Source organism: Chrysemys picta, chromosome 5 (genome assembly GCF_011386835.1).
Source record: "Chrysemys picta bellii isolate R12L10 chromosome 5, ASM1138683v2, whole genome shotgun sequence".
Taxonomy (NCBI): Eukaryota; Metazoa; Chordata; order Testudines; family Emydidae; genus Chrysemys; species Chrysemys picta.
The window spans coordinates 25,504,298-25,517,613 of record NC_088795.1 but is presented as its reverse complement, the minus strand read 5'-3'; the positions used below and the strand labels follow the sequence as shown (position 1 = coordinate 25,517,613).

Sequence of the window (13,316 nt, the reverse complement as noted above, 5' to 3'; positions counted from 1 at the left end):
CGTTTGCTCTCTACACTGACTTCCCACAGAATTTCGAATTAAGTCCAAGGTCCCAGTTCTTATCTTCAAGGTGCTTCATGGCTTGAGCCCAGGATATGTAGACAACTACATTCCTCTGCACAATGGACCCCTCTACAATAAGGGTAAAGCTTGTCCATGCAGGAGACAGAACTTTCTTTGGGGCTGGTCTGAGACTGTGAAATGAACTCCCCCTGGAAGTAAGGACCACTGCAAACCTCACCGCTGTTTGCTCCAAGACCAAGGCACATTTCTTTGACCCTACCTTCTCTAACATAAATATATAACAACATGCATAGTTTTAAAAATATCCCCCCTTCCTCCAGCTAAAAAACCCACAACCCTCTCCCAAAACAAGACACTCCAGTACATGTGCTTCTCCCCCATGTGGCAGTCATGTTACTCAATGAATGACTTAGGTGCTCAGATACTATGGTGACGAGTGTGGTATAAGAACCTTTACAGAATAGATAAGATCACCATGATATCTGGGTGCCAACAAAATTAAGCAAAATTCAGTCTGAAGGACTGCATTTTCCACCGCTACCGCATAGTCTGTTGCCATGCACACAGGATTTGTGTATGTGTCTTATTTATTTATTTATTTAGATTTAGAATCATAAAAAGATTTCTACCTAAAGCTCTTGGCACCCTAACATATTCAGTTAATTACACAATACTAGCAAATGCCAGAAGCATTAAAATAATCATTGTAACAGGAACTCAGCCAGCCAGGTACCTACATAAATTCATTGATGATCAGAGCAGTGTTGCTGGGACTTTATCAAGTGTTGTGTTGTGGGAAGGCAGTTGGAAAGTGATGGGTCTTCCATTTTTTCTCTGAATGAATCAAAACACTGAATAATTGATCTGAACTCAAAACATGAACCATCTGCAGCCTGTGTGGTTTGAGGGGGAGGGCGATGACCTAATCACTTATGACCCTGTTTCTGTATCCAACAACTGCATCAAATTGAATATTCTGCAGCTTGTACACTGCTGCCAAGGCACGCTCTGGAAGAATCCTGGAAGAGAGATTGAAACATTTAATTGAAATAATGATTAGAAACTTTAAAACTGTGTGGGATCATCTCCCCAGGATCCATGGAACTTCTGTTTGTTGGACTCCCTCCTGCTGTAGGAAAGGGGAATAATGGGTAAGAGGAGATGCTGGCCTGGGGCCAGAGTGGGAGGGCCAGGGGAAGCTGGATATATGCAAATAATTTCCCCCTTGTGGAGAATATGTCCAAAGAATTAAATAGCCCTAAGATATGTTACTCCTAGAGTGCAGCCCCATTCCACCACAATCTGCCTCCCTTCGTGGGGATTCCAAGGGCTACTGCCTATGCAGCATTCCGTGGCAACATGGCTCCATTGCTGGAGCCCCAGGGATGCTCTTGTGCTTCTGCTGAAGGATTTGTATACTGGATGCCCTCTTTCTCCCACAGGGCAGCAAACCCTCACACCCTCTTATTATGATTTGGTGGCAGCTACAGGAAGAGTGTCAGGTGAAGTTTCCTCCCTCTAGCGTTCCTCCCATGGGTTTTTGCGTGTCCGGTTACTATTGGGTCCCAAGAAAATAACGTAAGTAATTTCATTTTGAAAATAATCTTGATTTAGGTTATCTCAATGGCTGTTAGCGGCTTTGGTGGGACCCTAAACCCTGAATTCTCAAGGCTTCAGAAACTTTGCAATTATGTGGGTCATTTTATAAGCCACCTTTGAAACTTATCTAATAATAACCTTCCTGTACAGCTGCCAAACGTTTGTAACTCTGTCTGTCCCCACCACCACATGCACATTTTAGCCATGTTAGCTCTCTTATTACTCAATATAATGAGGGCTTTTAGCTCATAAATCTAAAATTGTAAAAATGAGCCAACAATCTAGTCCTTTTTGAAACAGGACTAATCACAGCACATTAATGAACTGTTAATGCACGTCAGCAGGGTCCAGCAGGGTTGTGTCACACCCCAGTTTGCCTCCAAGTTTGTGTTTCTGTGGACAAAGCCTAACAAAAAGTTACAATTTGTCAAATCAAATGTTTGTGGATACATCTAGCCAAAAATAACATCAGCATAGCTAAGTCTCTCAGGAGTGTGAAAAATCTGCATTTGAGAGACATAGGTAAGCTGACCTAACGTCCAGGGTTGACAGCGCTAGGTTGATGGAAGAATTCTTCCGTCAATTTAGCTATCACCTCTTGCGGAGGTGGATTATCTAAGCCAATGGGAGAACCTCTCCCCTCACTGTAATAAGTGTCTACACTGAAGTGCTACAGCAGCAGCACAATGGCACCTGTGCTACTGTGGCATTTTAAAAGTAGACGTAGCCAAAGACTTTTTCTGTGGAGTGTGACATCAGTTTGTTAAGGATCCCGTGCTCTACTGTCAGCGGTGTTTCATCAAACAATGAAATGGTTAATTGGAAATGTTATTCAAATTAGCTAATTTGACATGCAGTACCTGGTGCTGGATTTGCACTCTGGGGCAAATCTTGTAACTAGGTTGGGTGTGGGGCAGAAGTGCAAGGGGAGTGTAGTGAGGCGGTGTGGCTCCCTGCCACCCCAGAAAAGGAGGAGCCCATCTGGAAGCCGGAGTGGGCGGAGCTAGGGAGCTCAGAGCCCACCCCTCAGAGGGTCAGGTGGCAGCCTGGAAGTATAAAGGCTTGCCCTCAGAGTTCAGTAAGGCCCAAGCCGCCGGAGAGGCCAGACACCTGCAGCCTAGCTTGTGACTGGGAAAACTCTGAGGCCCAAGGCAGCCGCCAGGACTGGCTGGGCCTGCCCTGTGCCCGCTACCTGGAGGAGTTGCCGGCCTGCCCTGCGCTCGCTGTCCAGAAGAACCTATGGTGCTGGACCCCCCAGAGGACAACACCCTGACCCAGGTATTACCCGAGGGGGAGTGTGGAAGTAGCCCGGGGACAGTCGACCCCTGTCTGGCTGCAGCACTGCCAGAGCCCATGACAGTGTGTTGCGGCCAGGATCCCCACTGACTGTGCAGCGGGTTTTCTGCTGCTGCTAGGGCCACGGGCTGGGACGCAGTGGAGTGGGAGGGCCTGCGTCCCCCCTGCCACCCAACTGATGGGTGGCAGTCTCCCCCTCTCCCAGGCCTGAGGAGGCTTGGGCCTATTGCTATTGTCTGTACTGCTACTGCTCAGCCCTGCTTGAGGGCCTGAGTTCCTAACTCAGCATTGTTGCCTGCCCTGACCCGGGCCTGGGCTTACATTGTTTATTTCAGTTACCGCAAGGGCTGCCGAGGAAGACCCCCGCGGACAGACTAATTCCCCGAACAATAACTGTATGTAGTGAGCCGGTGTGGCTCCCAGCTGCCCTGGAGAGGGTCGAGTCCTGGTTAACCCTTGTACAGGGAGGTATAGGGGAAAAAGCCTGCTTCCTAGGCTGTGGAGCTGTTTCGGAGCCATTTCGCAGAAGCTACTTTAGCCTTTATGAGACTGATGGCCTGGAAGGTTGAAATGTTGGTCAGGAAGATTGTGACGCAGCAGGATCTTTGGCCCCACTTCTGACCTTCCCCCAAGATGCCCTTGCTTCACGCTCTGCTCACTGAGGCAGAGTGGCGACACCATGCTCTGCAGAAAGTGCATCTTCCCCTGCATATCCCCTAACACCTCTAACCACAAATCTGTCCCTCCGTGCACTTATAACCATAGGTTCCACTGCAAAAGGGGCCCCTCAGAGCCAATGAGAAGGGGACTCAACTAACCATTTTTTGTGCAAGAGCTATTAGTACCATCACAGAGAGAGACACTGTCCTGACTTAAACTATTTTGTGATAGTGCTATTGTTATATTTTAAAACAATGAATAATAGCAATGTAGTGCTGGAGGAGGTCTTAAGTGGTCATTTTTCCATCTCCCCATGCTGAGGTAGGATCACGTACACCTAGACCATTCATGACAGATGTCTGCCTAACCTGTTCCAATGATGGGGATTTCACAACCTCCTTTTGTAACCTATTCTAATATTTGACTAACCTTATAGTTTGAAAGCTTTCCATAATATCTAACCTAAATCTCCCTTGCTGGAGATTAAGTTGACTATTTATTTCCTTACCCTCAGTGCACATGGAGAACAATTGATCATCCACCTCTTTAAGACAGCCCTTAGCATATCTGAAGACTACTATCTTACTATATATTTTTTGTAAAATATTTTCTGGTGCAGATATTTGCTGTCACAGGAGGATAACAACTATCTGACATCAACATACTTATCAATGAAGATGGGGTGGCTTCATTTTCTATTGATCACTTATTCAAATGGCTTACCACCCCACCATACTTTCTTTTACTGATTTGGTTCCACTGTAGTAAAATGAGTGTTTTTCTGAAACAAAACTTCAAGAGAAAAAAAATCTAGATGTTTGCACATTAAGAAATAGTTATAACTTGAGTTTGTTTTCTAATATTTCCTGTACATACTTTTCCAATATTAGATGCATCTTCAGAAATGATGGAACAAAAATCATTTTCTGGTTGGTCAATATCCCCTCTAGCAGTTTATTTGCAACCTTCTCTGGCTCCAAAACTTTCATGAATCTGAAACGAAAGGCACCTGTTAAAAGTAGGACTGAATATCATGGAATCATTAGGGTCAATAAATTCAAACTAGGATGCTTTAAATATTGATGAATCAAGATAGTACAAATATAACTACTAGGTGAGTTAACAGACATTATGGAGCTGAGATACTATGTATTGATTATCTTCATTTTTACATAATTGAACTGAGCACCAAACCTGGAAATGAGTAAACTGTAATATTCAGAAAAGACACTGCTAAGGGCAGGGACTTGAGATTCCCACTGTTCAATGGTCTTCAAATCTTACCTTATACTTGGATTTTTGACAAATCCAGTATTTGTAAAAACAGGACAAAGGCATGATGTTTTTATTCCATCCTTTCCCAGTGCAGAAAGTTCTTGTGTTAGGGCTTTATGAAATCCAACCGCAGCAAACTTGCTTGAACTGAAAGAGAATTACAAATGATCCGGCTGAAAAACAGTTCCCAATCCCAGTTACTTTTGACATAGGCAGAAAATTATCTGCCATGCAGCTCCACCGTCTATACAAGTATCAGAGGGGTAGCCGTGTTAGTCTGAATCTGTAAAAAGCAACAGAGGGTCCTGTGGCACCTTTAAGACTAACAGAAGTATTGCTCCCAATACTTCTGTTAGTCTTAAAGGTGCCACAGGACCCTCTGTCACTGTCTATACAATCCATCAGTAGGCTTTCAAGTAGGATCAGCTGGCTCAGTAACGTCATCTTACCAAGTTTTCCTTCTCAAGATTTTATTCTCAAGAGGCAGTGTGGCCTAGTGGCTAGAGTACTGGTCTGGGCTGCAGAGCTGCCACTGGCCTGCTACGTGACCTTGGACAAGTCATTTCACCTCTCCGTGCCTCAATTTCCCATTGGCTGGAGAAAACCTGTTTATCGACTCCCCTTGACGTAGCTGGTTTAAACACATTTTAGTTCTAATTTCAGCACATATTAGTTTTCCAGTGACATATCACTTGAAACCTTTTAAATACAGATTATAACAATAGGGAGTTGGGGTACACTGAGCTGGTCAAAAGCCAGCTGAAACTCACTGCTAGATACCAGGGAGCCCCTTACCTTTTGGTACAGGGATGCTCTTAAGGTAATATGTACACATTTTGTACATGAGCACTTACTTCTACAAGAAGTATCTCTTAGAACTGGAATAGTTATCTTTGGTGTCGGTTGTAAGGACAGCCCTTGTTCGTCAGTGGGAAATAAAAATTAAAAAATGGTGAAGGAGATTGAAATTTCAAATCACATACCTGTAAGTCACCATGAAAGAAGTTGCCAAATGACCAGCTGCTGAAGCAACAGTGACAATATGGCCATGGTTGTTGTTCAGCATTGCTGGCAGAAATGCTTTTGTAGTCTTGAAAATAGTTAAAAGAAAGAAAAAGTGTGTGTGACAGACAGTAACAGAGCAATCAAGAGAGAAATGTATTTTCTATGTAGGTCACTGTTTAGTGTATTTTAAAACTAAAGTATTTATTATATTTAAATAGTTTAAAAATACATTTTATTAAACTTAACACACTGACACTCTAGTGACATTTACCCAGTAATGAGCGAGAATGTTGACCTCGAACATTTTTTGTATCTGATGGTCCTGAGTTGAGAGCAGATCGGCAGTTGTAATCACTCCTGCATTATTTACCAAGATGGTAACATCTCCAATGTCTTTTTTCACCTTTTAAAAATTGAAGAATTTAAATACGTAGTTACATGCAGAGCTAGGAATTGTAGAGTTGACAGTGTTATACCAACTAGTTTAGTTGGTTTTAACTTTTGAACCTCAGCCTATTGTAAAACCTTGCTTTTTGCAGAGAAGAAAAATCACCAAAAGAATCCAGATTCATCAGAGGAAATTATGCAAATTCTAAGTCCACCCCAGGGAGCTCGTTGCAGATTTGGGGCTTCAATATGAATCAATCTCCAGTATTAATTACAGAGCTCTGAAAAACTAGATTCAAAAGATACTGAAAGTTACCCAAATTAGTTTAACTCATCTGTAGAATTATAGTGCTTTTAATACAAAATTCTATGTTTAAGTGCCCACAGAGTGTTGTTAATACTGGACTAGATATTAAAAAAATGATGGTCCCTACTCCAAAGAGCTTACAATCCAAGGGGCAGATTCAGAAAAGGCATGATGTCAAAGAGGAAACATAAAGAAGAGCATTAGAATGGACACTTTCTCTTTTAATTATTGGTTAACTCCTTCCTGCAGAAGTTGGTGGGAAAAGTGAGATTTTATTAATTATCTGAATGAGGTGAATGTGGTACTGTGATAAACAGGGACCACATACCCCAAGGGGAGAACGGAAGGTTTAAACCTCCCAAATGATCAGTAGAATGCATACTGTATTATTGTACTATAAAAGCATATTGAGTAAGGTCTTTTATGAAAGCAGGTGATGCTCTGAACTTGATGGCCATTATGACATACATATCCAGACTAGGAGGTATGCTGGAAAACTGTTCAGAGACAATAGGGAACTTGTGTTAGGAAAGGGATTTTATCTACTATGGAAGTGTAAAGCCCTGAGACTGTCTCTGTATGTTTAGTTTCTGTGTAACTTGTATACATTTGCTCTCCCTTACTATTTCATCTTTGAATCTGTGTTTATTCTGTTAAATAAACATTTTGTTTATTTTCACCCCAAGCAGGTCCCTGGTGTGTAAACTGTAGAGTGTGCCAAAGTAAGCTGGTGTCTGGTTTCATGCCTCCGGAGGCAGAAGGGAAAAGTTTGAGTGTCTGGTAGTGAAGAAATTGGGGAGGATGGACCTCGGGGTACTTGGGACTGAAAGGGCTCTGGTGTCACCCTGTAGGGGTAATTAGGCTGGCAGAAGCCAGCGTGAGACCTTATGCTTGTGCACTGGCTATTGTTGTCAGGAATCTGAACCATAGCTGCACAGCACAAAAGCCCACAAAGTAGCAAGGAAGGTGGTGATGGAAGCCCTTACTGGTCTGGGGGATCACCAAAACATCACAGGTACCCTGCGCTTCTGTTCCCCAATCTTCACTGAAGCTGAGACATGCACATTGCAGTCTTACCTTCTCTGCAGCACTGTAGATTTCCTCCTTTTTACTGCAATCCACCACAAAAGCATGAGCTGTGGCCCCCAGCCTTCTGCACTCTGCAGCTGTTTCCTCAATGCCATGCTATAAATGAAAAAGGGGAAAATCACAGTTTCTCAGAGGTGCCTGGACTGGATCCTATTATTAGGGCACCAGTAGGTCCTCTTATTTTTCACACCCCTAAGCATTGTAGCTATGTAGACCTAAGTTTTAAGTAAAGATCAGGCCTAAAAGTTTGCAAGACTGCGGGCGTAGTTTGTTGTTGTTGTTAAATAGCTCTTTCTCTCCATTGATGCCATACAGCAATGGAAAACATTTTAAAAACAGGAAATATGGTTGTAGAACCATCAAAATTGTCTAAGGGATGCAGGGGCAGGTGTAGAAACTGAAAATACTTTAATTCCCCCCTTCCACCAAATTGACTAGATTTCAAGATCATGGTGTCCCATTAAAAGAAAACGGAACAAACAGGTATGTTGACTACAATTCCACTTAAGTGAATATTTATGTGAACCACAGCATAAAGTCTTTTAAAGGGGCACAAAATCCTCATTCTACTTACACACAGCATACCAATCAGTGCTCTGACTACCATTAGAGGCAAATGTGGATGTTGAGCACTTGTGTGAATGTGGATGTAAGCCAGGGTCTGAATGAACTCTCCCCTGCCATCTAGCGATGAACTGTGGGTAAAGACTTCAGGAGCATTGTGTCTCACCTACTCTGCCTAGGTATTCAGCAGACAGAACTGCTTTGCCAAAATGATTGATTTTGGCTTTGGGGGGTTAAAATTCCCTTTAGTATTCAAGTGGCAGAACCTTAGAACATGGCATCCCAGAGGTGCAAACAGTGACAGTGCAGTAGCAAGCAGCGAGTGGTGGCAGATATAGCAGCAGTAGCAAGCAGTGGAAGAAGCAGCAGCAAGCGGCCAGCAATGGCAGTAACTGCCGGCAGAGGCATTGCTCATCCATTTTCTGGCATGGGAGGTAAACCAACCCAAATGCAAACCTGGATTCTGGGGAATGTTACTGACCTCGGACAATGAATGCAAGTGGGGGGAAAGGACTAAAGTGTGTTAAAGGAACACTCATTTGTAAGACTTTCACACCGCAAGGTGGGAAACTGAGGCAAAGGACGCTGCCCAATGTACTGTGTGGCAGGTGTTTGCTTATGGTTAAGGTTAAGATTTTGTCACAGTTATTTTTACTAAAAATAACCGACAGGTTGCGGGCAATAAACAAAAATTCACGAAGCTCGTGACCTGTCTGTGATTTTTACTAAAAATAATGGGGATGCTGACGGGGGATGACTGAAGGCTGAGCCTTGTGGTGGGGGAAAGATCCCAAGCCCCACTGTGGGACAGGGGAGGGGTCCAGCACTGGTTGCTGCCGTGGCTGACAGCTCTGGGGCCCCTGCTTCAGCCCCAGTGGCTCAGAGCTCCTGGGTCCCCACCACCTGCAGCAGCTGACTGCTCTGGGGTCTCCACCACCCATGGCAGCTCAGAGCTCTGGGGTCCCTGCTGCCCGCAGTGCCTGAGAGCTCTGGGGCTGGCAACTGAGAGCCCCCACCACCCGCAGCTGCTGGGTGATCTGGGGCCCCCGCCACCCATGGCACCTGAGAACTCTGGGTCTGGTGGCTCAAAGCTTGGGGTGCCACCGCCACCCATGGGGGCTGAGTGCTCCAGGTGCCCTTACTTCCTGCAGAGGCTGAGAGCTCTGGGTGCCCCCACCACCCGTGGCAGCTTGGAGCTCCAGGGTCCCTGCCAGCTGAGAGCTCCAGCCCTGTTAGCCCAGAGCTGGGTGGGGGCTCAAGTCACTTGTATTTAGTATTGTTAAGAGGGTCCCCTAGATACTGAGCCCATCCTTTATTGCTGCCAACACTACCAGGCAGAAGAGTTACATGTATAGTATATAGATAAGTTTTAATCTAACCTCCTCTTTCTGATAAAAGACAATAATTTCAGGGTGGGATGGTACTGGAGATAAAGTTTACTGCATTACCTTATTGATGTCCCATAGAACCAATCTGCTTTGTCGATTGGCAAATTCATAGGCTGTTACTCTCCCAATTCCATGACCAGCACCGGTAATGAGAACAAGCTCTCCACTGACAGACTTCCTCTTCACAGGAATGAAAAGCTTCACAAAAGCCTCTATGTAGGAGTAAATTATTATAGGTAAAAGCAACAAAAGCTCCATAAAGAGATTCATTTTTCTACAGACTTTCAGTACTTTGACCCTTAGTCACTATTTAAAACAATGTCGGTTATTTATTTTTCAGAGACCAGGAAATGCTTCTCCACTGGAGACAGGACAGGAAAAAATGCTGTTTATGTGCATGTGACACCGAGAAAAGGTGTCTGCTGTATCTGTAAAATTAACTACCTCACTGCCAAATCAATGACATTCAACCTATTCAACAAGAGACAGATAATTAGGACAGGGCTGAAACCTGCCTGGAATCTGTCTAACAAATAAGATTGTCTTTATTTTCATGTGTCTGCTGATACATGACCTTGTGGGATTCAGATTAATAGATTATAAAGCCCGAAAGGACCACAGTGATCATCTAGTCTGCCCTCCTGTATAACACAAGGCATAGAACTATCTCAGAATTAACTGTTTACACCAGAGCATATCTTTTAGAAAACCATCCAATCTTGATTTTAAAATTTCTGAATCCACTACAGCCCTTTGTAAATTTTCCAGTGGTTAATTCCCTTACTGTTAAATATGATTTTGAGTTTGAATTTGTCTAGCTTTCTCTGCTAAGCTGAAGATCCGTCTATTATCAAATTTCTGTTCCCCATCTAGGTACTTACAGACTTTGATTAAGTCACCCGTAACCTTTTCTTTGTTAAGCGAAATAGTGTACCCTTCTTGAGTCTCTCACTTTATAGGGTGACCAGATGTCCCGATAAAATTGGGACCGTCCCGATATTTCGGTGTCTGTCCCAATATCCGCCAGCAGCACTGGGTTATTATTATTATTTTTTTTGCTCAGCCGACAGGACTCGGCTTTTTTTTTTCTCTGCTGGCGGTCACCGCCCCCCCATCTGTCCCGATATTTTCTTCCCCTCATCTGGTCACCCTATCTCTGTAAGGCATGTTTTCTAATCCTTTAATCATTCTTGTGGCTGTTCTCTGAAACCTCTTTAATTTATCAACATCCTTGAATTGTGGAATCAGAACTGAGTCCTGTATTGGCTGTTCCACTATTTTGCTGGAGATCAATGACTGGCTGATAGGCCTTTAACTCCCCAGATAATTTAGGAATCTTCAATTATTTATTTTCAGGGTAGATAGCGATATTACATTACATCATAATGTGATCATTGTGTCTCAACATGAAAGCAAAAAATTTGCAATGGGATTTTTTTTTTGGTTTTCAGGCTAAATACAACTATAAGGGAATCTTAAAGGAGGAAGTAGAAGTCTGTGTATGCTGTTGAGTTAGGGGAGTCCCAAATATATCCAGGTATTACCAACCTCAAGTGTTCAAAAATCACGAGTCAGACCCTTCAAAATCACGAGATTGTCTTAAAAATTATGAAATTATAAATAATATATCTGAGGTTCCTTTTTCTTTGCCTTTTGAGCCTTTAGGCTGCAACTCGGTTATGTTTTCAAGCTTTTCTCTGCAAGCATGAGAGCTAGAAACTTACTCTTTCATAAATTACACCGGACCCTCGCTAGAACGCGGGATTTGGGATCCATGCGCAGTACCATGTTAATGCGGGGACTACATTAAAATGAATTGCAATTAATTACATTTGGGATCCATGGCCGCGACCGCATTATATGCGAATTCGCGCTATATAGACGAGTGTTCTAGTGAGGGTCCCATGTATTTACTTTTTGTTTTACCATAACACCTACAAAGACTAGTCATGGACCAGGACGCCATTGTGCTAGGCAATATCCAAATTCAAGCTGGGATTCTCAGGCAACCCTTGATTTCAGAAAATGTGACTTTTAAGAGAAAATGCCAAATATATACATCCAATAAACCAAATGCTGTGAAATTGTGATATAATCAGGAGAGTTGGCAGCACTTTATGAAAAAGGTTGAGAACCCCCTGACCACTCTCCCACGGTATATATAGGTTTCCAAAGGAGATTGTGGATCCCTGTTGGGGAAGGTTTTTAAGAACAGGTTAGACACACACATGTCAGGGATGGTCTAGGTTTACTTGGTTCTGCTTCAGCACAGGTGGATGGACTGGATGGCTGCTCGAGGTCCCTTCCAGCCCTACATTTCTATGCTCCATGCTGCAATTTGGGGTGCAGCTGTGTCAGGTGCTCACACTTGCTTTAATCCAGCCTGCACGGGTACCTAGGAAGCAAAGGCGCGGCAGGCTCAGTGTGGGCTCGCTGTCCAGCACAAGGCACGGGGCAAGAGTAGGGATGCTGAACCTGCCACGCCTTCGCACCCTGCTAGCCCTGGTACCCATGCAGATGCACCAGCCCTGGGTGCCTGCTGAGTAGGGTTGCGAGGCATTCGGTTTTTGACCTGGCTGTTAAAATTACAGTCGGCAGTGCAGCAGGGGCCCGGGGCTAAGGTGGGCTCCCTGCCTGCCCTAGCGCCGCACAGCTCCCAGAGCCAGCTGCCAGTTCCTTGTGGCCCCTAGGTGCATGGGCAGCCAGGGAAACTCCGTGTATTGCTCCCTCCCCTAGTGCTGCCTCTGCAGCTCCCATTGGGCCGGAACTGCGAGGGCAGCATGCGGAGCCTCCCTGGCCACCCATGCGCCTGGAGGCTGCTTCCTTGAAGCCATGGTAAGCACCGCTGGGACCCTGCACCTCTTCCTGCACCCCAACCCCCTGTGCCAGCCCGGAGTCCCCTCCTGCACCGAAACCCCTCCTGTACCGCGCACCCCCCCAACACCCTGCCCCAGCCCTGAGCCCCCTCCTGCACCTCAAACCCCTCATCCCTGGCCCCACCCCAGAGCCCACACCCCCACCTGGATCCTTCACCTGAACCCCTGCCCCAGCCTGGAACCCCCTCCTTCACCCCAAACCCCTCATCCCCAGCCGCACCCCAAAGCCCACACCCCCATCTGGATCCCTCACTTGAACCCCCTGCCCCAGCCTGGAATCTTCTCCTTCACCCAAACCCCTCATCCTCAGCTGTACCCCCTCCCACACGCCAAACCCCTCAGCCGTACCCCAGAACTCCCTCCCGCACCTCACACCCCTCATCCCCAGCCCCACCCCAGAGCCCACACCCTCACCTGTGTTGCTGGCACAGGGGCCCGAGGACAGCAACAGTGGGGTTCGTTGCCCGGAGTGCTTCGCGCCAATCAACATACCGGGGTGGAGAAACAATCAAAGTTTATTTGAGATCTCAAAGTGGTGCAAGGAGACAGGCAAGTCTCAAATCGAGCACACCAGCAAAAGCAGTTTCTCTCTTCTTTATACATTTTACAACTAAGCCCCCCCTCTGTCCCCCTCTCTACCACCTACCCTCTACCACTCCCCCTCTACTCCCCCTCCCCTCTCTGCCGAAGGCATGTTTATACATTTAAGCAATTAAATCATTCTAGGGCTATAAATCTAGCTTGTTAGTAACTTCTCCCTAAACAGTTATTTGGTTCTGTTTACCCTTAGTTTATTACCCCTTCCCCAGCTAGAAACATGCAAACCTCATCATTAGCGTTTGGTAC

General features: G+C 45.2%; 1 protein-coding gene across 1 annotated transcript; it reads right to left on the bottom strand.

The window, feature by feature from the left end:
• Positions 1 to 593: 593 nt before the first annotated feature.
• LOC101933320 (estradiol 17-beta-dehydrogenase 11-like) lies at positions 594 to 9,990 on the bottom strand. Its single transcript, XM_005292022.5, has 7 exons — positions 9,655 to 9,990; positions 7,631 to 7,738; positions 6,131 to 6,262; positions 5,838 to 5,944; positions 4,864 to 5,001; positions 4,456 to 4,572; positions 594 to 1,043 (listed from the first exon to the last, which is right to left on the bottom strand). Exons 1-7 carry the CDS (start codon positions 9,862 to 9,864, stop codon positions 947 to 949), a joined length of 909 nt encoding a protein of 302 aa, XP_005292079.1. The 5' UTR covers positions 9,865 to 9,990; the 3' UTR covers positions 594 to 946.
• Positions 9,991 to 13,316: the final 3,326 nt, after the last annotated feature.

What these genes read in the sequence shown, in the direction of transcription:
- LOC101933320 (XM_005292022.5), bottom strand. Translation starts at nt 9,864, where the DNA reads ATGAATCTCTTTATGGAGCTTTTGTTGCTTTTACCTATAATAATTTAC. An exon ending in TCTACAGTGCTGCAGAGAAG is followed by an intron (nt 6,263 to 7,630) that starts GTAAGACTGCAA and finishes AATTTTTAAAAG; the next exon opens with GTGAAAAAAGACATTGGAGA. An exon ending in TCTTTCATGGTGACTTACAG is followed by an intron (nt 5,002 to 5,837) that starts GTATGTGATTTG and finishes ATTCTCTTTCAG; the next exon opens with TTCAAGCAAGTTTGCTGCGG.